The sequence below is a fragment of the Stegastes partitus genome, unplaced genomic scaffold (assembly GCF_000690725.1).
Source record: "Stegastes partitus isolate 25-593 unplaced genomic scaffold, Stegastes_partitus-1.0.2 Scaffold1418, whole genome shotgun sequence".
NCBI classification, from domain to species: Eukaryota; Metazoa; Chordata; class Actinopteri; family Pomacentridae; genus Stegastes; species Stegastes partitus.
This window is the reverse complement of record NW_007579149.1, coordinates 128094-153537: the sequence shown is the minus strand read 5'-3', so window position 1 is coordinate 153537 and position 25444 is coordinate 128094. Positions and strand designations below refer to the sequence as shown.

The window sequence follows — 25444 nt, the reverse complement described above, 5'->3', positions numbered from 1 at the left end:
GGGGGCCTAGTTGGCGTACCGGTTTTTGGCGGCAGGGCCGGAGGAACGTCAGAGCTGGACGTCTGACTGTCCTCCTGGAACAGATTCTTGTTGTTGATGCCAAACTGGTCGGCACCGTTTGACTGGAACAGAAGGTTCAGTACAAAGTGAAAACGATGCAGAACCAGAACCGGGACGACAGAAACACACACATGGATCAGTTCATTTACAATAAATGATTTTAACAGAGAAACAGTTGCGGTTAAAGAGATGATCCTGGTGGCAAACCAAGGTTAAAATGATCCTTTCTGACCAACCACCACCACACATGAGCCTGGAAAGTTTACCCAGAATGCACTTTTTTAAAGTTTTCAGATAATACCAGGGCCTGTTTCCAGGCTCTATATATCATAGTTACTAAACTGCCCCAGTTGTATTATTGAAGCTGTAGTAAATACCATTAAATTGTAGCTTGAAGTTGCAGAAAAAATGTGCAAAAAACAAGATATTGGCTTCGGATTGTGATAAATAAGTGATTTGGTTTTTAACAGAACAGAACATTTAATGTATCCTGTATTTATAAAGCTGTGAGGTTTAAAAATAGATGGAAAAAATAGAACGAATGTTAAATTTTGACCCAACATGGTGCAGTTTGAAAACCTGTAGCTCTGAAAACATTTTGCATTGTTTATTATATATAGATACTAAAGTTATCGTGGATGTTAAAAAATGCCGATTTTGAAGAGGGCAGGTTTTCATTAAATGACCCACAAAGTAAAGTCTGCTCATTATTATGCTAATTTATGCAGGAATCTAATCAGACCCTCCTCATGGGAAACCTGTGAGATATTTCTAGTCTGTAAAATCAGTGTTTCTACTCAATGTCAATCTCATTATTGTGTTCACAAGAATTCATCTGCATAGTAACACCATGACATTATTCTGGTAGATTAATCGTAGCAGCTGGACCTGTTTGAGTTCCTTGAAGACGTTCCACCTCTCATCCAAGAGGCTTCATCAGCTCTGACTGACTAGTTGGGAGTTCCAGATGCTGATATCCTTAAGGAGCCGTTAACACCTGAGTTTCAGTTTCAATTGGGGGTTTGTTACTCCTCCCCCTCATTATGTGAGTCGTTAGTGCTCCCCCTGCCACAAAGGGGTTCGTTAGAGTCTTCTGTGGCTAGATGTGGTCTTCAAGGAGCTCAAGCAAGTCCAGTTGCTACGATCAACCGACCAGAACAACCATGACCTGGAGGACTGAGACTCTTCACAGACACCAGAACATGATGGACATAAAACTGACAGATTTGTCTCTAATGAGAGGTGACATCGACGGCATCATTATTTAATAAACAGTAAATGCAGCACTGATGATGGATGACGTCCTTTTCGTTTCAAAGGATTACTGAGGTTGCTCAACGTCTGAAATATTCCCTCCTCAGCGCAAAAATATTCACGTGTCTCAGCTATTTCCTCCACGAAACCACAACACACTCACCAGTTCAGTTCCCAGCTTGAGTCAATTAACGTTCTGGTTTCTGCACCAGAAACAAGTTCACCACAACACAACGATTTCTGTTTCAGCCGACACTCATTCTGCAGCGTTTCGCTTCGGACTAGGTGTCATTTCAGGACTGCATACATGAAACGCAGGACGTAATTAGAACCACTTAGCGCTGAAAATTACCTTCGCCAAGGCACTGAAATCTGCGAAGCCGCCTCCAAACGACTCGTTACCAAACACAGCAGCAAACGGATCTGAAACACACAAACAAAGAGTGACTCAGCGAATGAAATCAGCTGTACAGAAAACACGTTGGACAACATCTTTTATTTAATAGCTGCAATGGACTGTGCCTCCAGAAGGTGGCGCCGTGCTACAAGTCATACCTGCATCGGAGGTGGCGTTCACTGTCGTACCGCCTGGAGCGAAGGGGTCATTGGTCGCTGCGATGTCCTTCTAAGAACAGAACAAAAACACACATATTTCCCAAACTGAACATAAAGGGAACGTGACTGACTGGAACCAGAAGTGCTGCATTTCATACAAAAGTAACACAGGAGACACCTGTTTTAGTCTGAATAAATGCAAATTTAGCAGAAACTGCAGAATATTTCCTCTGATTTACCAGTTTTTAATTAGCTGATCCCACTTTCAGATTCTAACTCTTCCTTTTAATTAGTCTTTTTAAAGGAGACGTGACCAAGACAGCAGCATAAAAAGTAGAAATTAAATAGTTAATACAATATACTCCTACAACATCTACAACTTTATGTCATTTTCATACTTTTTAACAACCTCTGAACTTACAACTCAATGATATAAATGTTTTAATCTTCTTCCAAACTAAAATTTTAACTGTTAGGTGTAAATTTGATGAAAGAAAATGGTCAATATTTGCTTAAGTTTTATTAATAAAGTGATTTTGATGAAAAATCCTGATTTTAATCAAATTTTTCTGGAAGACACACGAGTCCTAAAGTCAAAAATCTGATTGTTTTTTCTGTGTTTGCAGGTTTTGCGATGATAAATAGTGTAATTTTGGCTATTTAAAAAAAATAATAATAACAACAACATGCCTTTCTAACCTCTGGTAGGTTTTTGGGGTTCAGAGGGTAAAAAATAAAACCCTATAAAATATAATCATTCTGTGCAGCTGGTTACAGCTAATATATATTCCTATTAAGCACCATGTTTATAAAAACTTCTGAGGTGAGGAAATCTGTAGCTAAAACATTCACGACAGATTCTTGTTGTCATTTTATTTTTTTCCATCGATAATAAACATGAAGGCCCTGAGCAGCCAGAACATTTGTTATATTTCATTCCTCTAATCTTTCTACCTTCGTTTCTGTCCCACAATCAAGTAAATGCCTCAAAAATAATAAAAAATATTGTGTTATAACTTTAAAATTAATTTAACAGTCAGAACGTTGCTGCAGAACGTTTTGTACCGCTCTTATCAAAGCTTCAAAACAAAAAATAAAATAAAATAAAAATATTAAAAACAGGATCTGTAACTTTCTAATAAATCTCCTCACCACTGCCAGCTCTGAGCTCGGCGGGGAGCAGCTGAAGGGATCCGTCCCTCCGTCCTGAGTACCAAACGGATCCGCCTCCCCCGCGGCGTTCGCCTTCCCTCCGAACGGGTCGGAGTCGGCCATGTTGTTCGCCGTGGCGCTGAACGGATCGCTGGAGGTCGGGTTGGCGGGTTTGGAGGTGAAGGGATCCGGACCTGCTGCCGGCGCAGCCGCAGAGTCGTTCTGCTTGGCCGCGAACAGGTCGGGTTCTGGCGCACCGGCAGTGGTACCGAACGGGTCGGCCGAGGCAGCGAAAGGGTCCTCTGAGGAAAAGGTGGTGCTGGAGGGCTGAGCGAAGAAAGAGTCTGCAGCGAACGGGTCCGAGCCTTTGAACGGGTCTCCTCCAAACGGGTCTGAATGAACAGAAACAGAACATTTACAATCATAGAACATGAACCCGTTTGAGATTCGTTTTCATGTCTGTTTATCACTTTAAGTGGGCGTATAGTTCTGGAGAACTCACCTGCAGCGTCTGTTTTCCCAAAAGGATCGTCTTTGAACGGATCATCTGCAAAGAAACCAACATCACAGCTCAGACACGGCCGATGGTTTCACGGCTTTGGCATCGATCACAGGTCACACAAATATCAGTAGAACCGATCGGTCTGAGGGAGTTTTCCAAACGGGTGGAACCTCAGCGCGGTTAGGACTTACGGTCAGTGAAGGGGTCCGAATGGAAGAAGTCCATCTCAGGCAGGGAGGGCGGGCTGGTCTGAGGCGGCATCGAGCGAGGGCCGACCTGAGGCGGTAACGAAGGCGTCTCCGTCGAATCTGTCGGCTCCTCTTTGATCTCCGGCTCCGGTGATGCAACCTGTCGGGCGGCCACATGCATCTGAACATTACAACCTGTGTTTATGGTAGAAATTTAATCAACTAATCCTAAAGCGTAGCGTCACATCACGAACATCCTGAACACATCTCATGAGGCACCTACAGCTACATCTAGATCTGTCAGCATACGATCAAATTATCTTCTACCTCAAGTTTTCTTGGCTGTGGTTGTTCATTTTTGTCATTATGTTTAAAAGAGACGTGCAGAATAAAGTTGTTTTGATGAGCGACTGTGACTTTAAGCTGAGACATGATTAGTTGGAGAACAGTTGGAAAGTCGAAAATCTGATAAATCCCTGAATTTTTGTCACCAATGACTTCTAAGTGGTGCTGAGAAACGCAGATTTTTTTTTCAGAATCAGAAGGTTAGGTCAGGGCAAATGTTTTTGTTTTGTTGCGAAGTTGTACCTCCAGAATAAAGTTATTTGGATTAAATATTACGATTTTAACTTAGATTTGGTAAATTTTCCTCACAGAATTGGAAAAGTCACACGTGGTTAGTTCAAGGCCAGTTGGAAAGTTGAAAATCTGATGAATCCCTGGATGTTTATACCGTCTCAGTGGTGCTGAGGAACACAAATTTTTTTGTTTTTTTGCAGATGGTTCGGGTAAATGTTTTATTTTTAGCTAAGTTATAACTGAGACATCGAGAATAAAGTGATTTTGATTAACCGTCGTGATTTCAAGCTCTGATTCGGTTAATTTTTCTGACAGAACATGATGAGTTTGAAGACAGTTGGAAAGTTGAAAATCCCTGAATTTTTGTCTGCTGACCACCAGATGTACCCGAGTCACTTGTGGCTTCTCAGTTGTACCGAGGAGTGCTGGATGTTTTGTTTTTTTGCAGAATCTGGTTAAAGCAAATGGTGACTTTTAAAATGAAACACCTAGAATAAAGTGATTTCAATTAAATATCTGGTTTTAACTTAACTTAAAAGTTAGAAATCTGTTGATTCTTTCTGTTTTTACTGTTTCTGGCCCCAATTTTGGCGTCAATTTTTTTTTTTTTTAAAGATAATTAAACCACCAGCAGGTTTTAGGGTTTCTGGGCTTAAACTGGAATTTTTGATCCTATAAAATTATTATCTGATTAATTTAAAAAGCATATTTGCACAAAACTTCAAGTGTCTGAATACACGATAAATAAACCAGCATGTCTATAAAATATTACTGAGGTAAGGAAACATTCAGCAGCATCATAAAACATTCATGACTGATAATCGCTTCCATCTTATTCCTGACATCAAGAACGTCAAATGTCATTCTACACGTGTTGTAATGGAAACTGGATTATCTTATTTATCTTTAGCTTCACACAGCAGTCACAACAAAGGCTCCTGGTGCTCGGCTGAATGTTCAAGAGTGATTATAACAGTAATAAAACAGAGAAACGACGCTACAGCTCTACTTTACCTTCAGCGGACTGTCCTTAGGAGAGTCTTCTGCATCCTCTGTGGCCTCAGCGGAGACGTTGGGTGCAGGACTGCTCTGTTCCTGGAGAGTTCAGAAAACACCACAGCAGCTGTTAGTGTCAGAACCGTCGTCTCAGAACTTCTACGGTGGATCGTTTTAATATTTGGTGCAACTCCAGTGTGTCTAAATAAAAACCTGTAATCACACCGAATGCTAATGAGGTTTACTGGTATTACAGGCTTTGTGGGTGAACAAGATCCTTTCAGAGTAAATGTGATGTTTGTCATTGTTACATAAACAGATAAAAGCGCTGCACAGCTCCAGTAGGAGGTGATGCTGCAGGCTTTTATATAAAAGAACTGGCAACTGAGAGCATGTGTTTATTACCCTGACAGCGTTCTCCCACGGCTTGCCAAGCGTCGACAGACTGTTGTACAAATCAGACGAGGCTAGACTGGTGTAGAGATCATCCAGGGCATCAGGTTTCACTTTCTCTTCCTCCGGGGTTTTTGGACTCTCGTCCTCCTTCTCTTCTTCCTCCTCTTCTTTCTCAGTCGCTCCTTCTTGCTCTTTCTGATCCGAATGTTCTTTCTGCTGCAGACTGCAGACAGCGGCGGCTTCCTCCTCCTTCAGCTCTTTCGGCTGGTCTTCCTGGAAGAGGTCCTGCTGGAAGGGGTCCCCCTGGTGCAGCTCGGCGGTGGGGCCCGCTGATCCGTTAACCATGACCGGAGAGTTGTCCTCCAGGGCTCTCTTCCAGCTGAGCTGAGCCGTCACCGACCTCTCCTCCACCTGAAGGTCATTCAGCTTCTGTTGGACCTAAGAACAGTTAATGTAATATTTAGACAGAAACTCTAAACAGACAGTTTGGCAGCAGCAGCAGTTAAACATGCAAAACACAGGAAAACAGTCGACGTGTAAAGATGCAGAATAAATGATGTAAATGCGAGCTGTTATGTAGCCTGAGTGGAGAGCTCAGCGGATTAAAATAGAAGTGACTCATTTCCATCACTGAGAAACCTGCTGAGCTTCTGACCTGTGCAACTTGTGTGAAGGAGTCTCGCACAGACTCCTGAAGAGGAGTGAGCTGCTCCTGGGCTGCCTGGACCTTCTCCTGCAGCCTCCTGCTCTCCTCCTGCAGAGCCAGCAGCTCCTCTCGGGCCTGGACCAGCTCCTCCTCGAACTGGCATATCCTCTGCTCCTGGTCCTCGTGCTCCGTCTGCAGCGAGGAGATCTGGAAGGACGTGATCGCTTTCATGAAATCCTGCCCTTTATTACTTCCTTACATGGTCGCCACTGTGCTCGGTGGTTGTGTGAAAAGTTCAACAAATAACTTACGAGCTGAGTCTCTTGGCTGGTCTGCTGTCGAATGTGGCTGAGCTGCTCCTCCAGCGAGCCCTTCTGCTGGTCCAGCTCCTCCAAAGCATCCTGCACCTTCTGACGCTGAGACTGGAGTCGCTGCAGCTCCTCGCTCTCTTTGGCCACCTCGTCTTGAAGGTCCTGCAGACAAACAGCCAAAAAAAACAAACAAAAACAAACACACAGCAGGATAAATGTGTTTGTGAGTTCTTCAATCAAACAAACAGAAAAGCAGAGAGCAACAGAGGCGCTAAAACAGACTTTATGGATCAGGATTGTTGAGTTATTTTGAACGGAGTAGAAACAGAAAGCGGGAAGAGGAAGAAACAAAACTGTGGGACGGTTTTCAGTTTTCTCTCAGAAGTTTAGACTTAATTGCTGCACTAAATGTGACTCATCAGCAGAGCGAGCAGCGCCAGAACCAGAACAGACACCAACTTCTGTTACATATTTAAACAAAGGCCAACTGTTTGTTAGGAGGTAGGAGAAATCCTTTACCGTTAATTAATTAAAATATGACTACTAATTTCTCCTCTATAGCCTCGACTCCGTCTACCTCATTAAGCAAATCATCTGATTATAAAGTATATTTCAGTGGGCAATAAATAGTGAAGTTTAATAAGTTCAAAGCAGTAAATCAGGCAAAAAGAGCTGTTATAGTAATGAGAATAAACCCATTCTTCACTTTGACTGACGCTCCTTAAAATACAGCCGCATCAATAGAACCAAACAGCATCCATCTTCTCGTTACGGAGTCGTGTTCTGATGGGAGACCTTGGCTTCGGCTATTTGTGGGGATGTTGCCTTGACACGTACCGCCAACCTGAACATAGCACCAGACTAAGCATCCCCCGAGGCGGCGGTGGCCTCCAAAAAAAAATCCCCAGATCCCAATCTGATGGAGCATTTATAGGATTTATAGCCTCCAAAAGCCAAATAACACCAGAGAGGTCTTGTGCTGAAGCCCCGACTGATCAATGCTAGTGTTTAGCACTATGAGACACGACATAGTATAAAGCAGGTGGTTTTAATGTTGTGGCTGGTCGTAGACATCAGTTCTACAGCTCAACTTGATTCATAAAAAAGCCTGTAAACAAGTAATAAATACGTGTTATTTTATGGCAGAGACACTGGTGTTACTGACACATCATCATTCTGCTCTTGTCGGTATGTCTTCGATGATTAATGATCACTTTGATTAAACAGTTTTATGAGCAGAGATGAAAACTTCATCATCACAATGGCTCCACACAAAAAAAAACGATAAAAAGACGTCCAGCGATACAACTTTTATCAATAAAAGAGACAAACACAGTTTAATAATTGGTGCCAAACACTAGAATCATAACAACTTTAGATGATTTTCTAGCGATATTTGGCTCTAAGAGGACTTTATTAAACCACAGAGGCTCTTGTGAAGTGGAACGGATCGGTACGTTGTTCAAAATAGCATCATTGTGATTGTCTGAGCTGCGTTCACAAGTTGTTTTTGTTCTGGCAACTGTAGTAAAATCAGATTTGATGAACAGATGAGCTAAATATGAGACTCATATGGTGACTGATGAATAAACAAAGGTTTAAGATTAGATTTACATTTTAGTATTTATAATCAATTACCATCATGTTCATGCCTGGAAAAGCAATGCTGTCCAGAGATGCATGAAGGTAAATTAACCTCAACTTGTCATTTTTAGTGTCTCAGCTGCTGCTTGGAGGTAAAACCACCTGAAGTTAGCAGCTACTGACAGATTATACCTGCAGCCTCCATCTGGTGAGTCATCAGCGGTGGACATGACATCATCTGTCAGCCCAACCTCAAGACAGCTTTTACAAAGAGGAAAAAAAACCTACAGATCTAATAAATAAGAGCGTTTTTGGTCGGCACAGCTGCACAACATCAGGATGCTGGACGGCTACAGTCCTATGCTTCTCTTTTTAAACCAAAAAAGTTCACACTAGAAGAATGAAGTTAGTAACCAGTGAAGTTTTGCTTTCAAGAGCTGCATTTCGAAGATCCTCATCCTCTGAGGACCACTGCAGGCAAAGTCTTCAAACTCCAGTATGTGCAGAGTTGGCTGGAAATAACCAAAGCACACAATATGCAACGTCCAGGAACAAACTCACAAAACACAATACGGTATAAATAGCCGAAAGCACTCGAGGCTACTCTGCAGTGCAGCTCAGAAATTTAGCTACATCAGCGCGAGACTCCCCGGAGACCATCCCTCACTCTCTGACATCAGACCGGCTCCCCAAAAAGCAGAGAGCAGACGAGCCCTTTAAGCCGTCATCTCCTAAAATAGAGCCCATCTCCGAGGCTCGGAGGAGGCGGACACGCCTGCAGGAGGACACCAGCCTCTTCCTCCCTGTAATCCCCAACAAGCATCGCAGACCGCCGGCCGCATGTATTATTGATCTTCTCGAGTATACTCATCATAACAAAACAGCTTCAGCACCTCTGTCTACCCGACCTGGATTTCTGCTTTCACAAAAACGGGGGTAAATTCACACATGCAAAGACAAAACCGGCCACAAATTCGTCCATAAATCCGTCTTTCTTTCACATGTCACAGAGAACGGGCTCAAACTCACGGACGAGACCTTACCTGCACCTCGCCGCTGCGCTCTCGGATGGCCTCCTCCTTCTCCTTGATCTCCTCCTCCACGGAGCTCTTCTCTCTGGGGGTCCAGCACAAGAGACACGAGTATTTAGCCACCAAGGACAAACAGGTTAGACTCGGCACTCCCAGCCCACCCAGCCCGAGCCAGCTCTCCTCCTTCGCCGCCGCCACCACCACCGCCGCCTTCTCCTGTCCCTGAACCACCATGATCCTCGTCCTGAAATCTCAACTTCACAGTGCAGAGAGCTGCATGAACCGGAGCAGGAGTGCGACTTTTAAAAAACAAATAAGCAAATAAATAAAAAGCACACAATGAAAGGCGTAATGTACGAGGCTTCCAGGACGCACGGCGCTGCGAAAGCGAACGAGAGAGAGCGCCGGAGAAAGTGAGGCTGCTCGGTGAAACGAGTGGGAGATGAAGAGTGAGGAGCAGATGGCTGTTGGAGGATGGAGGGAGGAAGAGAGGGAGGAGAGACGAGTGATGATGAGCCAACCTGAAACATCTATCATTTGTCCCGTCACCCAGAGAGAGAAGAGAGGAGCTGGGTGGTGACGGGAGACGGGAAGCAGGGATACATAACGGAGAAAAAGCCCTCGTTATAAAATTGTGCATTCGGATGTTTTCATGACCTTCAAAGTTTGCTTTGTTGAGCGGGAAGTAGTCGTAGAGTATTATTATAAGACACTACAACAAGTTATCATCAATATTTACCTCCTTATTGATCATCTCATCACGATCACTTCATATAAATTATTAAAACACACATTTCTTTCTGCTGCTGTCACACTGAACTGCTCCCAGTAGAAAAGCTGTCGTATTTACACACTGAAATCCAAACAACAACTTACTTTTCTCAATAATTTGAGCAACGTCAGGCCCAGTGCGATGTGTGTTTTCATGCATGTTGAATATGTTAATTTTTTAGGTGCAATATCTCCTTTTAAAGCACAACATGTCATGTCGCGTTATCATGTGTGATATTATTGTACCGCCTCAGTCATCACTGCCAGTTTTACTTTTTCTATTTTAGTCTTATTTCAGGTTACTTATTTGTAGTCTAATTATCGTACTCATATCTTTTTGCTTTTCTTAAGCCACTGCATTGTTCATCAATTTTAGTTTTCTGTGCAATCTTGGGCAAAATAATTTCCTTTGGGATTAATGAAGTTTTAGTTTATGTTGTTTTACTTCACTGTGCTGCAAAACCAACCATTCTGCATATTAGTACATTTGGGAGGCTCTGTAAAATATATATTTTTAATCTACATATAGAAGATTCTGCAGTAATCATCTGTGCAATATTAACATTTGTCTACTTATAGAAAAACTCTGTACAATATTGTTATTTTCCACATTTACAGAATAATTTGCAATATTTAGATTTTCAACACACAGACAAATCTGTTTGATATTAACAGGACGTGGATGTTTCTTGATTTTTTTTCTGATGTTTCGCTGCAAATTTCCCCGTCTTATTGTCTTATCTTTATTTCAGGGGTGGGACTTTAACGCGTTAATTACGATTAAATAATTACAACAAAAAAAAGTGTGTTAAAAAGATTCGTGGCTATCCAGGACTGCTAGCGCTAACAGCTCCGGCGGTTCCTGTGCTCGCTGCGACATGCTTCAGGCGGTACCGGCAGCTGGATGTGCTTCGGTGGGATGCACGGTCTTTTTTGCACAAGTTGCACAAAACCACGCTTTAGTCAAGGCTTCCATCAGGCAGTTTGTTAAAAGGAAACTTGTCCTCCATCAGTCCAAGCGATGCACTCTCATCGAATCCTCCATGTTTGTTGTTGTTAGCATAACGCATCTTGTGCATCATGTGATCGGTGGACTGTGAAATCGGGTGCTGACAAACATTCTGTGTTGTCTGGATGCAAACTGCGATTAAACGCGCTAATTTTTTTAACGCATTATTTTTGTTGTAATTAATTAATCGTAATTAACGCTTTAAAGTATATTAGGGGTGGGACTTTAACGCGTTATTTTTGCGCTAATTAACGCGTTAAAGTCCCAGCCCTACTTTATTTACATGCAGTAATACACGTATAAGTGCATAAGTTTAGCCAAACACAATGACTCTCACCTCATTAAAGACACCCAGAGCTGGTCTATGTGGGTTTTCATTGAGTATATTTAGCATAATGGATTAAAACGGAAACAAAAGCAAGTAGAAATCACAGCACCGAAAGCACCGAAGCAGCTCTGGACAGATATCCTGAGTGATACTTTGATTTAAATGTGTTTTTTTTAGTAAAACAGAAAACGGCTGAGAGAACATACTGAACTGTATGTCAGTGTGTTTCATGTATAAACTAATTTATGTCGTTTTCACCAGAACTTCTCCATCGTTCTCTCACAAAACAAACAGCTTTCATGTGTGTTACCGATTCATCATATGTGTTGTGTTACTGTTTTAGTTTTGTAAAAGACAACACATCCTTATGCACAGTTGCTGTGTGAAATCTACTTTCAAACTGCTTAAAAACACCCACACACACACACACACACACACACACATTTAAAAGCACCCGTCCTTTCACCATCCATTTCTAAAAATAACAGCAGAACCTTCAGACACTGCGTCTATTTTTACGTTCCATCTCTCACATCAAAACGCATAATTCCTCAGATAATCTTCTAGAAGCAAAACAAGCTCCAACTCAGTGTCGTTCCCATTCTCCCTCTTACCCATCATCATCATCATCACCACCACCTTCCTCCGTATTCTGAGCAGAAGGTTGACGCCACGTTTTGAAGCAGCTGCAAAAATGCATCATCTTTCCGTCTGTCTGTCTCTTAGCTTCGCCTGCTATCCATGTTTTCTACCTCTTCATAGCAGCTGTCATCTGGTTTGTGTTCCTACCTCGGTATCAGCGGTGTGGAAGGCCGCGCTCTCACTTCTCACTCTCGGCTTTCATGAATAGGGAAGCTACATTCTCTTGGGTACGAAAACTGAACCCGTAACTCATGAAACGAAAACTGAACGTGCAAAACAGGTATGCAAACGCAAAGGAAACACAGAGATGGGTAGGAATGAAGAAGTGTTCCTCCAGCTGTGGCTGAGAAGTGTTTCTAGAACGTGAAGGTAAGAGGAGGTGAATATATGAAGTCTGATGTATAGTGTGTATCTGTCGCTCTCTTCCTTCCACTTCGCTGTCAGACAGCAGCTACATAACTCAGCTTTACAACCATCTGCTGCGTTTGGCAGCCTGCGGCAAAAACACTTATTTATATTTTCTACTGAAGCCGTGGCTGTCAGTGTTCAGAGAAAGCCTGAGAGACCGAGAGCAATTCCATCTAGCATACCTGAAACCACCTGAAAACACAAATACAACTGTGCAAAACTTATTTGGCCGACCCAACCGAATCACCTGAAAAAGAATCCATATTTATGCAGCTACACGTTCTGAGTTTGAGGGAAACACTGCGTCCTGCTGGTCGATGCAGAGAAACCCTCGCTGCCTCTGTGCACCAGTACATGATGCACTTTGACATCTCAACACAACAAGAACACGTCCTCAGCAGCTCTACTGACCTCACACACACCTCTGATCACACTTGATGCACGTCGGAGTCGGTTTTAAGTAGCAGCTCAGAGGTTCCACAGTTACTCCACTTGTTCTTTAAACAGTAAATTGAGCCTCCGTTGTCTCCAGACATTTCCTACCCAGCAGCGGACGAGTGAAAGCGAATCTAAATCTAAATTTTTAAGCATTACATTGTTCGATCTGCATTTACTTCATCCTTTGAACCCCATAACCCGCCGGTGGGTTTGATGAAAAGTAATAAGTTGCTAAAAATGACGCCATTTATTAGTCAGATAGTGTAAAAACACAAAGAATCCTAATTTTCAACTAAACAAGTCGACTGTGACGTTCTGTTCTGTCAGAAACCAAAACGACATCTGAGATTCAAACTGTAATATTTCATCAAAATCACTTTAGGGCTCTGAATTTTGAAAAAATAGCCCAAAATAAATCGTTTCTATTAATCAAATTCTGTCAAATAAATTAAACATTAAGCGCTCCTTGAGAGGCACATGAATCCATTAATCACTCAGCGGGAATTAACGGTCTCATGATAAAAATTATCGCATTTTTTAGCTGAACTCACTGAATTGTGCTTCCACAGAGCAAAAAGGATAAAAAAAAATATTAAAAACTAATTAAAAAATATAACAAGTAAAATGTCTACTGTGTGTAGAATTATCTTTTTTGACAGATTTTTCTGATTTTCATCAAATAAATCACAAAATTTTAATTTTTTTCTCTTTTGTTATGCTGTATGGCATTATACATGTATTATACTGCACAAAAGGCATTTTTAAGTTCTCCCTTCTTCTAGTCATGGTTGTTCTGTTTCCACAGAGATGCAGGACTTTATAGTAAAAAGAAAAAAAAAAGGGCCCGTAGTAAATAAAAATATGACAGGAGCAAAAAGAGAAACTGCTTTGGGTTCAGAGGGTTAAAACAAAATCTCGTCTAATGCCACCTTGAACTCCATCTATTGGGCCGGATGAAGAACATCCTGGTTAAGAAGAAACCACCAGAGACCAACGTGACTTCAGTAAGAACCTGAATAACATCGTCTGCCACTTTGAAATGAAGAGAACAAGACTTTACCTTTGTAGCTCAACAATCTCGTTACTGAGAGAGTCCAGCTCCTTAATTGCAGAGAAGTCAGCTGCCAGGTTTACTGCATTGTTCTGGGGGAAGAAAAAACACGAGAACAGAGGTCGGTTAAAATGTGGATGAAGACTTATGACCACCAGTAATGTTGACGATGTCTGGACACCAAACACGTTCCATGGCAGAGCTACACAAATACTTTCAAAAAACTACATCTGAAGCCACTTGTTATTGAATCTTGTTATTGCAAATTGCTCATTTTTGCAAAAGCAGACATGTAGAATGAATTGATTTTGATTAAATATCATGATTTAAAGCTCAGATTTGGTTGATTTTCCAAACAAAACCAAAAATCTAAGAAGTTAAAGGACAATCAGAAAGTTGAAAACCTGACAACTGGTTTTGACCATTTCTGGCTGGTTTTTTTTTTTGTTTTTTTTAAAGAAATAAGATGTGTGCAAACCTGCCGGTTGGTTTTGGGGTTCAGAGGGTAAATCTGTGTCTGACTCTTCAGTGTTTTGTGCTTTAGAAAAGATGTTGGCTTCTGTTTACTGACTGCCTATAAAATCAGCCCCAACTTAACTAAAATCCGTTCGAATGGCAAAAAACGATCCAGACGTCCCTTCATTGTTCTTCATGGACTCAAAGCGACTCACCTGTTTGATGTTCAGCCTGTCCGAGGGAGGGATCATCTCCGGGGAGAGGCTCTGCGGAGGGTCCAGGCCTTTGGTCAGCTTCTGATTGATTAGATGAAGCGCCAGAGCAAACTGTTCCCGGGTCAGTTTCCCTATATCTCCAATGTCACACAGCTCCCTGAGAACACAAACACGCCGGTTGCATAACAGGGCAACGATTTACACCTCAGGCGACGGCTATTTCTGACGGGTCGTGGTGATCGGCGGGTTACGGAAGTCGATACGTTGGACAGTCACACCAGGACGGACGCCAATCAGCCATGTGAGGACAACAATCCATATCATCGTGGTCAGATGTGCAAACATGCACCGCAGTGCTGCCGCTGTTCTGCACTAATACCCCCTTGTCCTGGGTAATTATACTCGACGTTCAATATATTCTCATTAAATTAATAATCACACATTTCAGATTTATTAACTGTGAAACCGTACTGAAGCCTGCTGCCACAAAAATGTAAGAATAAGATAAGATAAGTTAAGCCTCTAATAATCCCTCAGTGGGGAAATTAGCAGGGGTATAGCAGCAAAGAGGACACTGCAAAACAATAGGGAGCATCTGTAATAAATCAAAATAAACAACAGATTCTTACATGCATACATGTATTAAGCTATTGCACCGAACAATTATCATCTGGGTGTGCAAAATACCAAATTCACAGATTCTTCCACAAGTACAAACCCTGATCTACTGCACATGTACTCTGGTAACGTTTTTAAACACATCAGCACCTTATCAAGCTAACTCACTGAGGAAATAACACTTTTTATTTCCTTATACTCTGCATGTCATCTACTGACACTGCGATTCCTCCTTTGTAGCTCCTCCTGAACTTTCTTCCTCTTTTTTTGTTGCTTTTATTTGTTTATTTCTGTTAAGGGTCCAAAGACAAACTGCACTAAATGGCAGATACATGACACTTAAACCAATTCACAAGTATACCTATAATTGTTTGCAGTTTTGTGCATCAAAGCCAGACTGAGAAGCTGAAAGGGAAGTTTGTTCTTCTTACCAAATACGTGCGAGCGTAGCAGACGGCAGCCCAGTCTTGAGGAAAATGTCTCTGACTTCAGGTCCAGACACCAAACCGTCCATGTCGCCATCCGTCTTGCTGAAGAGCTCGTCATATTTGGTTTTGTCTGCTGGTGAAACTACCCACTGTGGAGGCAACGAAACACACTTCTTTAAGTATATTCTTCACGACCGCAGGGTGAACCCACAGCAAAGACACGACTGGCTTACCTTCACACTCGCTCTAGCCTTGTTCTTGTGAAAAACACACTGAGCTAGCCAGTTTGAAATCATTCTGAATGTGCGTTGCTGCTGCAAAGCTAAAACATCCGAAAAGCTTTTCGGGTGACTGCATGCACAGATCCTGTACTCACAGGGGCAGCGGCGGGTGTTGGGGCAGGAGCTGGAGCGGGTTTAGGAGGGTGGGGTATGGCCTTAGAGCCGGCGTGGGAGGAGCGACTGTCTTTGACGGAGGGGGGCGAGGGTAACAGGGGCATCACGGGAGGCACCACGGGAGGCACGGCGGGTTTTTTCCTCTTAGAGGGCGGAACCAGGGGAGGCGGTAGGGACATGGGAACGGGCTCGCCCTCCAGAGCTCTGTACACCAGATACATGGCCTGGGAGAGGGCAACAACAACAACAACAACAAAATCAATGATAAGAGATGATTACCTAACCATGCTGGAGTCATCCAATCCTCACACTTCTTCCACATGTCTTGAATGTGCTGCAATCAGCGCTACAGAAATAGTTGTAACAGCCTGTAATAGTGTCTAATATGGAAAAAAAACAGATGTACAAACTGTCAAATCCGCAGTAAAAATCTTCAGATAGTGAAGAAAATTTGTGTTACATTGACAGAAACAATATGTAGTTCTTCTACATGTGTTGAATTTGTTGCATTTAGCTCTGCAGAAATGCTTTTAACAGCCTGTAATCGTGTCCAGTATTGCAAAATGCAAAAAAATAAAAATAAAAAAACAGATAAACTGTCAGATCTGCAGCAACAATCGTGAAGAAAGTTTGTACTATACTGACAGAAACAACACAGTTCTTGCACATGTGTTGCATTCAGCTCTACAGAAACGTTTCTAACAGCCTGTACTCGTGTCCAATATTGTAAAATGCAAAAATATTAGTGCACAAACTGTCAAATCTGCAGCAAAAATCTTCAGATAGTGAAGAAAATTTGTGCTACACTGACAGAAACAACACACAGCTCCTCCACATGTGTTGCATTCAGGTCTGCAGAAATGGTTTTAACAGCATCCAATACTGTGCATGTAATATATGAGCAGATGGGAACAAAAAAATAAAATATTAATGCACAAACTTTCAAATTTGCATCAGAAATTTTAGAGAAAATGTGTGCTACATTGACAGAAACAAGATATAGTTCTTCTACATGTCTTGAATTTTTGCATTCAGCTCTACAGATATGATTGTAGCTAGCTGTAAAAGTGTCCAATTCAGCAAAACCCCCAAAAATCAGATGAATAAACTTTCAAATCTGGAGCAGAAATCTTTAGATAGGGAAGAAAAGTTGAGCTCCATAATCACAAACAACACAGGATTCTTCTATATGTGTTGAATTTGATGCATTCAGCTTTGCAGAAATGATTTTAATTGACTGTAAAACAAAAAAACAGATGCACAAATTTTCAAATCTGCAGCAAAAATCTTCAGATAGCAAAGAAAATCTGTGTTAGATCAGTGGTGTATCACGTTTTTGCTGCATTTAGCTCTACAGAAATGATTTTAACTGGCTGTTTTTTCAAATCTGCAGCAAAAATCTTCAGATAGCAAAGAAAATCTGTGTTAGATCAGTGGTGCATCACATTTTTGCTGCATTTAGCGCTACAGAAATGATTTTACCTCGCTGTAAAAGCATCCAGTTTGGTATTTAAAACATAAGAACACATGTACATACATAAAAACTAAACATAATAAAAGGTCTTTTCATTTTTCAAATCTGGAGCAAAACATTTCAGAAAGTTAAGAAAATGTCTTGAATGTCTTGAATTTGCTGCATTCAGCTCTACAGAAGTGTTTGTAACAGCCTGTAATAGCGTCTAATATTGTACACGTAATATATGAACAAGTTTACACACAAACAAAAGGCAAAAATGTGTCAAAAGAGTTTCAAATCTGGAGCGAAAACCTTCTGAAGACAATATGTGAGAAACCAGTGGGTTAGCACACTGACAGCTGAATACATCTAAACGCAGCCAAAACTGAAACCAGTCTGTAACTGCAACCCTTTGTGGTTTCTTTTCTATCTCCAATATTAGCTCAAATCTTACCACAGAAAACTCATCTCTGTCCAACATGCCGTCTCTGTCGAGGTCACTGAGCTCCCAGACCTTCAACACACAAAGACACGATTGTGAAGTCATCAGCAAAACCTTATGATTCATAACAACGCGAGCCCCTGAAAGCTCTGACTCACTATTGCTTTTCACATCTGCATCTCTGATCTAATTTTCCAACTGATTTTTGATCTCAGACCCTTTTTATTGCTTTCTGCTTCGAGCCACTTTTCCATATTGGACAGAATTTGCTCCAGTTTTTTTTTAAAGCAACGTGTACAAATCGGTAAATATTCACTTCTTCTTCGTCAGGTTCCTTCACAGAGTCCTGCTGGAGGTTCTTACCCTGCCCAGGATGTCCACCGGCAGCTTGGAGTTGAGCAGGACCGGTTTGACCTTATCTCCTGACAGCATCCCTCCGACTGGACCCAGACTGTCAAAGATGGAGTCGAACTTCATCTTCTCCTCAGGCTGGGACAAAAAAAAAAAAAAAAGACAACACACGATTAAAGGTTGTCCTCCTGCTGCAGCTCCTGTAAATGACTTCTCCAATATGTTACATAAAGGGCTGTTTCCGCTGAAGCAACAAGTTCAGCGAGCAGAGAAATCCAGGCCTGTCAGCTGTAAACAGAAATCTGTTATCGCCGGTACTGTTGTGTGTGTCAACAGAACACCTGCTTTTCTCATGTTTATGAACAAATAGCTCCGGCTGGGAAACACCGGCGTCATATTTTATCTAATTTAACATCTTATATGAACATTAAAGATCACACAACTTCTTTGCACCACTTTAAGCCTTTACTTTGTTTTTGTGTATGTTCTGCAATGTGCAATATGTTTTAATCCACCTAAAGAATAAGCTGTTCCCACTGTTTCTATACACACACTTGATTTTTTGACTAGATTTTTATGTTATAGAATTTGCAGATCTCCTTCTGTGCTTTTAAAATGTCTGATGTTGTGTATCCACTATGCAATAAAGGAACTCTACTCTGTCTGGGAAACATCTCCCTTCTTTCCTGACAGGGAAACGAGGACAACAATTACAAACAAACAGACAAAGACGGGAAGATGAGTTTGTCGGCGCCTCACCTTGACCACCCAGGGAACGTCGATGGCTCCTCCTGCTAACAGCGGGCTGCTGGTGTCATGCTGGAGGAGAACAAACGTTTTCAGGGTTTAAATTTAAAACGTATCAAGCAGAAATAATATATTTAACCATTACGGCACATAAAAGGAGAACAGAATCGACACAAACTACTTATCACCATCACTCACCGTTACATTTCTAGAATCTGTTTTGTACATATTTGCACCTTCTTTTTATAAACTGCTCGTTTACACACAACTGCTCTTGTAAGTACTTTTCTAGAAATGACACGACACTTCTGCAAATGTGCAAAACCCAGAAGTGTAGCATCAGTTGCTGTCTTTTCTTAGTGAACTTCCATCGGGTTTCGTCACCCGATGGAATACTGAATCACAGACACTGTGGGACCCGTCCTCAACAAACAGTGAGTTGCAGACGGACAGAATCAACATAAAACACAACATTAGATGTTAAAAAGGAAGTGCAAACAGTGCCAGGCCATAATCAGAATAGTCTAGATTTATGTTGCCTATCATCTGACATCTGTAGCACAGATTTAGCAGCACACTTACAAATTTGGGGGGAGGAACGGCCACATTAAGACTCTTGAGCGCCACCTCCAGGCCATTCTGAGCGCAAGCCACCAACCGCAACGCGATGAAGAATTGCTGAGGGGAGAAGAGGTGCCGTGAAGTAAACCCGGTGATGATCACACTTTCTCAAAGCACGTGGAAGTGATGAATCTGTACCTGTTTGTTGAGCGCACCCTTTCGCTCGGCGTCTGCCAAATCCCAGATCTGAGGAGACATTTACACATGTGTTAGCGTGAATATTAAACCCAACAGACACGTTGTGGTGTCTCTGCTCACCTTCCCCAGGACCAGGTCAGCTAAGCCCGACCTCTTCAGGAAGAGAGCTGCATCAGCCGCCGCCACCCGCCCGCTGCCAGTCGGATCGACCTGCACACGAACACGCCGCTATCAGAGCTCACAGCATCTCAGAAACACCAGTAAGACGACTAACAGAGATAACAAACTGTATCAGGAAGCAGAGTCTAACTACAATCTCAGCTTCAAGAAAGCAAAGGGCAAATAAAGCAGAAGTGAAAGCTGCGCCCTGTGGGAAGGGAGAGTCTCTGATTCACCTAAATCAATACAGATAATAAACTAAAGCTATTTTCTCAGCAGTCTATTAGCTTAGCAGTCCTTCACGAGGCTCTCAGGGAGCTCCCCTGACATGTTGGGCAAAGGGAAACATTATTAATTCATAGAGGTACTTCCTTTATTGGACACAGAGGCTGGAAGTGAAAAGAGAGAAGAGAGACGGCTGCTCACTGCAACGCTCCTGTTTATTAATGCAGCTGAAGCTCGTTTAGAGCTGGAAGAGTCTCTGCAGCGCAATCACAAAAACAGATCTTCTCTCTCTCGGCCACGTTTAATCCAGAATCTGAATCTGGTGACAGTCGAACCGCCACATCAAACAGCAGCACTGGCTCAGATTTGAAGCTAAACTATAATATGTAAGAGACACTCTGGCCTAACCTCAGTGAGGCATATTTTCTTTGTTTCTGGAGCGATATATTTCCATACCTGTCGATAGTATTTGTCATAGATGGGATTTCCACTGGAGAGCTGTTAAGAAAGACAAAGAAATCCACATTTAAAAAAGAAAAACTGTTTGCACATTAAATTCAACCACATCTTTAAAAACTGGAACAACCACACGCGGGTCTTCTTGGATATTCAAGCTTCAGTTTAACATCGAGTGACGGACGGCATCAAAAGCGTGACTCTCGTGCAACAAGGGCGGCATCGGTTTGCACAACCGTTGGCATGACAGACATTTTGATTTTTTAAAGCTTCGGCTCAAGATTTATTGTGTAACAGACTTATAACGCCATTCCTCATTAACCACATGAGACAACATCAAAATATTAATTGCCCTACACTGTGATGCAATGGTGACAACTTAAAAATAGAAATGACTTCAAACATATATTTATAACATGTTTATTATGAGTTAGAAGCATTATTTTTTTTTAAAAAGCTGCGACTCTGTTAAGCTAAATATTCTTTCTGCAAACAATTTCTGATATTTACATTCATATATCAGTAGAAGCATCTAAGTTTTACACATTTTGCAAATAAATTACATAATAAGCATCAATAATTTTTAAAAAATAGACCCGTGCTTTACCTAAACTGCAGCCTTTGTGATTTTCTCATCGCATTTTTCAAAGCTAATCGATTTATGACACTAATCGCCCCTAAAATAGCCCGACACAAGATAAAACAGCATTCGAAACGCCTTTTCGGTTTTACAAATTCACTTGCTCGAGAGCTCAGATGATCCACAAGTGTTTCCTGGCTGCAGTAAGTGTGTCATCCACCGAGCCAAGACAGCTGTCAGATAAATAAAAAAACACGCTGATCCGTTACAGATGGCAGCAGCAGTCGCACGAATTACAACTAATATGTTCAAATTCTGCCTTTTTTTTTTCTCTTTGATATGGCTCGTGGACTTTTTTTTTGTCACCTCAGCAGATGAGCCGTTTGTCCGAGAGCCAAATTCAGCTAAACGTCTTTAAAAACTGCTGCAGCGCTCGGTTCGCTGTGAGAATCAGCGTCATGAGAAGCCAAAGTCTTTCCACAACTGAGCTCCAAACTACGTTAACAATTATTTCCCTTCTTGATCAATCTGCCTCACGGGGCCGCAAGCAGCGTAATCGATTTATCCACTGATCACGTTTTGCAATTAACTCATTAAAAGCCTGAGAATAGAGGAAGAGAGACCAGCAGTAGCTTCTTCAACGGCCTGTTTGACCACCAGTCCCAAACCCAAAGATATTCAGATTACTGTCAGCGAAGAGACGCATCAAGTTTGAGAAGCTAAGCACAACTTACATGTTGTAATTTTGCTTAAATTTAAAAAAAAAAAAACGGAAGAAAATGCTGGAAAATGGTTCTGAAAAAGGTCCAGAGCTGCAGGTCTGAGCCCAAAACAAACAAAATCACAAAAACTACTATTTGATTCTCAAAGTTGTTGGTGGAGCTGAACAATACAGGATTTATTTCATATTATCTTCACTTTGTTGGAGAATGCATGACACTTAAATGCTGAATGAACCTGTTTTCATATCAGATATTTTCCTATCCCTATTGTTTTGTTTGTCCCGACTACTTTACCTTGTTAACTTAACACACAAGCAGCTTTTGTGATCGTTCTTCTACCTCCTATACTATGTCAGAAGCAATTTATATCTTTCGGTTCTCATCCATGCATTAAATCACACAGAGCTGTTGATGTGTTGATGGCATCTAATGTGGTAATGATCACGTTTTGACTATATATATAATGGAAAATGCAATATCTGTTTGAAGTATTGCAATTAGATATGTTCCTCAAACTGTTCAGTCTTTGTTGTCGGTGATTAATTTACCGACTGATCAACTATCTCACACTAATAAGATGATGATTAAAAAGCACACACAATCAAACACTTTCTGAAGACGTTTTCCAAAGCCGACCTACGATACAGAGGATTTGTGCCGGTTTACATTCAGAGCGAGCGATGACTTGTGCAGGATATAGGCTACACTTCCTACATCTCGTGGTCAGCTTTTAGACATTTACAAAAGGGCGTCACTCCGCAAGCTCTTCTGTCACATCCTCCCCAAACGCCGCTCTTTCCTCTGTTCAATGCCCACTGCTGGGTCTGACAGGAAACAAATCAGCATTTCCTTCTTCATATAGCTGGAGAAGTGACTACTGGTTTGCTGTGGTTTCAAACTGGCAGGTGCTGGGAAGGACTAAAGGAGTAATTGTTTGAAGAGTGAATCAGTCGGGGAGTGGCTGCTCAACAGGAGGGTTGTCTCAGAGACAAACAGACATGCAAAATTACTCTCTGCTGTGAAACAAAGAAGAGATCTGCTTGGATGTCAGACGCTGCTCTGGCACCGAAGACCAGAAACAAACAAACAAAACGGAGCAGCCTGCCATCAGTTAACCGTCAGCTTTTTCAACCGCCAGTTTACAGCGAGATAACTGTTGACACACACATATCTGTCACTGGCCGATGCAACTTTTTTTTTTCTATGACACACACAATAGTGTGCCTGGAACTGTTGGCGGCCGTAACACTGCGGTCATTGTACTGGTGACTCTTTAATTGAGCATTGGAAAAACACCCCTCAATCATCCCCCGGCTAGCTCATACAAAAGTGCAGCAGATAGCGACGTACATCAGGAGATGACGGGATGCTGGTCTGGATACTCGTGGCAATGAATAGCACATTACAGACGATATAAAAATAGAAATATACAGACATAAAACATGTAGAATCAATTAGTAAAACAAAACCAAATTGTATAACATACTAAAACAGGCAAAAGCTTCTTGTAAGGTCAATAATAAACATGCAGGACCACTAAAAGCAGCCTACAGCTATTGCAAACAAATGAGGTTTTTCTTTAAAATATCACAGTAGAGGATCATCTGCATCCTCTCATCAGATAAAAACACTATGAGGCCTTCAGGTCAAGTAGGGACAAAAAAAGGTGCCAACACATGCAAATAAAACCACCTTAAAGTCAAGTTTTTGTCCAGTTTTAACCTGTAGAAGTACAGCTGTAATGCTTCCCTTGTTTTTGGTGTCCTTTAAAAGTCTTGCAGAGACACTAAGGACTGACCAAAACCAAAACACACCGAGTTAAAGTCGATTAAAGTCGATTAACACCTGCAGCAGCACCGAAACATGGCTTCAGCTACAAGATTATCAGGTGGTAAAGCTGACAGAGCATTTAGAAACAAGCAATGCTGCCTGACAGGACAATAAACTTTCACAACACACACATCTGTTAACTCTTCTGTGGCACAAAATGATGTCAAAGCTGCCGGTGGGAGACAGCTTCGGTCTGTCGTTACAGGCAACGCTGGCTCTGGTGACAAGTCTGCGGCTGCAACCTACTTATTACACCTGTCTGCTACCTGCTAAATAACTCATCTACAGGGCAGCAGGACATAAGTCCAAGTGTTTTAGTCAGCTAGCAGCACGCTGACACTCCGTGACAGCTGAGGTGGCTGGTTTCTAACTCCTTCACTTCCTCTTGCTGCTTGCAAAACAACAAAATTAGCAGTTGTCCGTAAACACAAGTGGACAACCGCAGCGGCTAACAGGCTAGCGCTGGCCACTTCAGAAAGGTCAAACAGCAACACAGCCGACCAAGATGTTTACTTCTAATTATAGCAATAAGCAGGTTGGTGATTCAGTGTGGCCAGGCTACACGGGAAACCCCTCAGCGAGAAGCTACCGACGCTTTAACGTTGACCTGCAACCTGCTAGTTTCTGAAAACAATGTTAGCAGAAGCTGAACTAGCAGAAATGTGACAGTAAAAGCCACAACAGAGCCACACATGGGTATCATCATCTGGGCTTTTTTTCCTCTCTATCCGGGACCGACTAGCCTGCAGCAAAAGCAGGCAGCACAAATTGTGACTACAAACAGCATCGGAACGAAGCTAACTGCCGCTAGCTACACGCCTTATCTTAACTTTGATAAAGCGCCAGTGGACAGAACAGCCCAACACAAACTAGCTGTTAGCTAGCGGGCTAGCTAGCTAGCTACGCCCTTACGCAGTCCCCAAAGAGATTAGGCAGAAACTTTTCCCAGTCACAGCAGGACTAAACTTCCCCAAGAGCGGCCAGCGTCGAGGAAAGCTCCCGTCCCTGGCCGCCCCGGGTAGCTAACGCCGCCGCGGTGCCTCCGAGCGGGGGCGGACGGAGGGCAGAGAGCGTCGCTGGCCGTTACATGAGAGTTGTAAGAGAGTGTTACCTGAGTAAGAGACAGAGTGGCAGCCATAGTGTTTCTGTTTCCCACCGCTTTCACGCTGCGCCGCTGCCAGGCTCGAGGCAGAGGCCGCTGAAAAACCCGGAGCCGGACCGCTGGAGCGCACAGCGGAGGGGGGACCGGCAGCCGCGACGACCCGGGGGACCCCCCAAAATTATAATATTACATAAAAAGAGAAGCTGAAGCCGTGTTTAGATCGATTGTTTACTTTAACAACTAAATAAACACACTATAAGGATTTTAGAGACAAAAACTCACATTTTTATTTTACTTTTATTTAAATTTCATTTTCATTTCAATTTATAATTTTTAAATAAAAAAAAAAAGAAATATACATTTATCTGACTAATTTACATTTTATGGTATAGACCCTACAATATGAAATATATGACAAATTCACCTGACTTATTTAAATATTAAAGTTAAGACACAACAATATTACAAAGCAATACAAATTTAACTGACTAAATTAAATATTAAAAAGATCCTAAGATAGTATATATTTTTTAAATTAAAAAAAAAGAAATATATATTTATCTGACTAATTTGCATTTTATGGTATAGACCCTACAATATGA

The 25444-nt window shown here is 42.0% G+C and overlaps 1 protein-coding gene across 1 annotated transcript in view; it reads right to left on the bottom strand.

The window, feature by feature from the left end:
* Positions 1–24922, bottom strand: part of eps15 (epidermal growth factor receptor pathway substrate 15) — a 31778-nt gene extending 6856 nt beyond the window's left edge. The window contains exons 1-23 of the mRNA XM_008299453.1: positions 24852–24922; positions 20609–20650; positions 19889–19978; positions 19769–19816; positions 19592–19687; positions 19022–19081; positions 18275–18400; positions 17924–17983; positions 15995–16237; positions 15622–15767; positions 14573–14729; positions 13911–13993; positions 9267–9339; positions 6640–6801; positions 6338–6535; positions 5692–6120; positions 5305–5385; positions 3715–3871; positions 3524–3568; positions 3022–3413; positions 1870–1939; positions 1667–1737; positions 1–122 (exon numbers count right to left, since the gene is read on the bottom strand). Of these exons, the coding sequence (XP_008297675.1) occupies positions 1–122; positions 1667–1737; positions 1870–1939; positions 3022–3413; positions 3524–3568; positions 3715–3871; positions 5305–5385; positions 5692–6120; positions 6338–6535; positions 6640–6801; positions 9267–9339; positions 13911–13993; positions 14573–14729; positions 15622–15767; positions 15995–16237; positions 17924–17983; positions 18275–18400; positions 19022–19081; positions 19592–19687; positions 19769–19816; positions 19889–19978; positions 20609–20650; positions 24852–24878 (2978 nt within the window). The 5' untranslated portion in view covers positions 24879–24922. The remainder of the gene's footprint in view (positions 123–1666; positions 1738–1869; positions 1940–3021; positions 3414–3523; positions 3569–3714; positions 3872–5304; positions 5386–5691; positions 6121–6337; positions 6536–6639; positions 6802–9266; positions 9340–13910; positions 13994–14572; positions 14730–15621; positions 15768–15994; positions 16238–17923; positions 17984–18274; positions 18401–19021; positions 19082–19591; positions 19688–19768; positions 19817–19888; positions 19979–20608; positions 20651–24851) is intronic.
* Between the last annotated feature and the right edge of the window lie 522 nt (positions 24923–25444).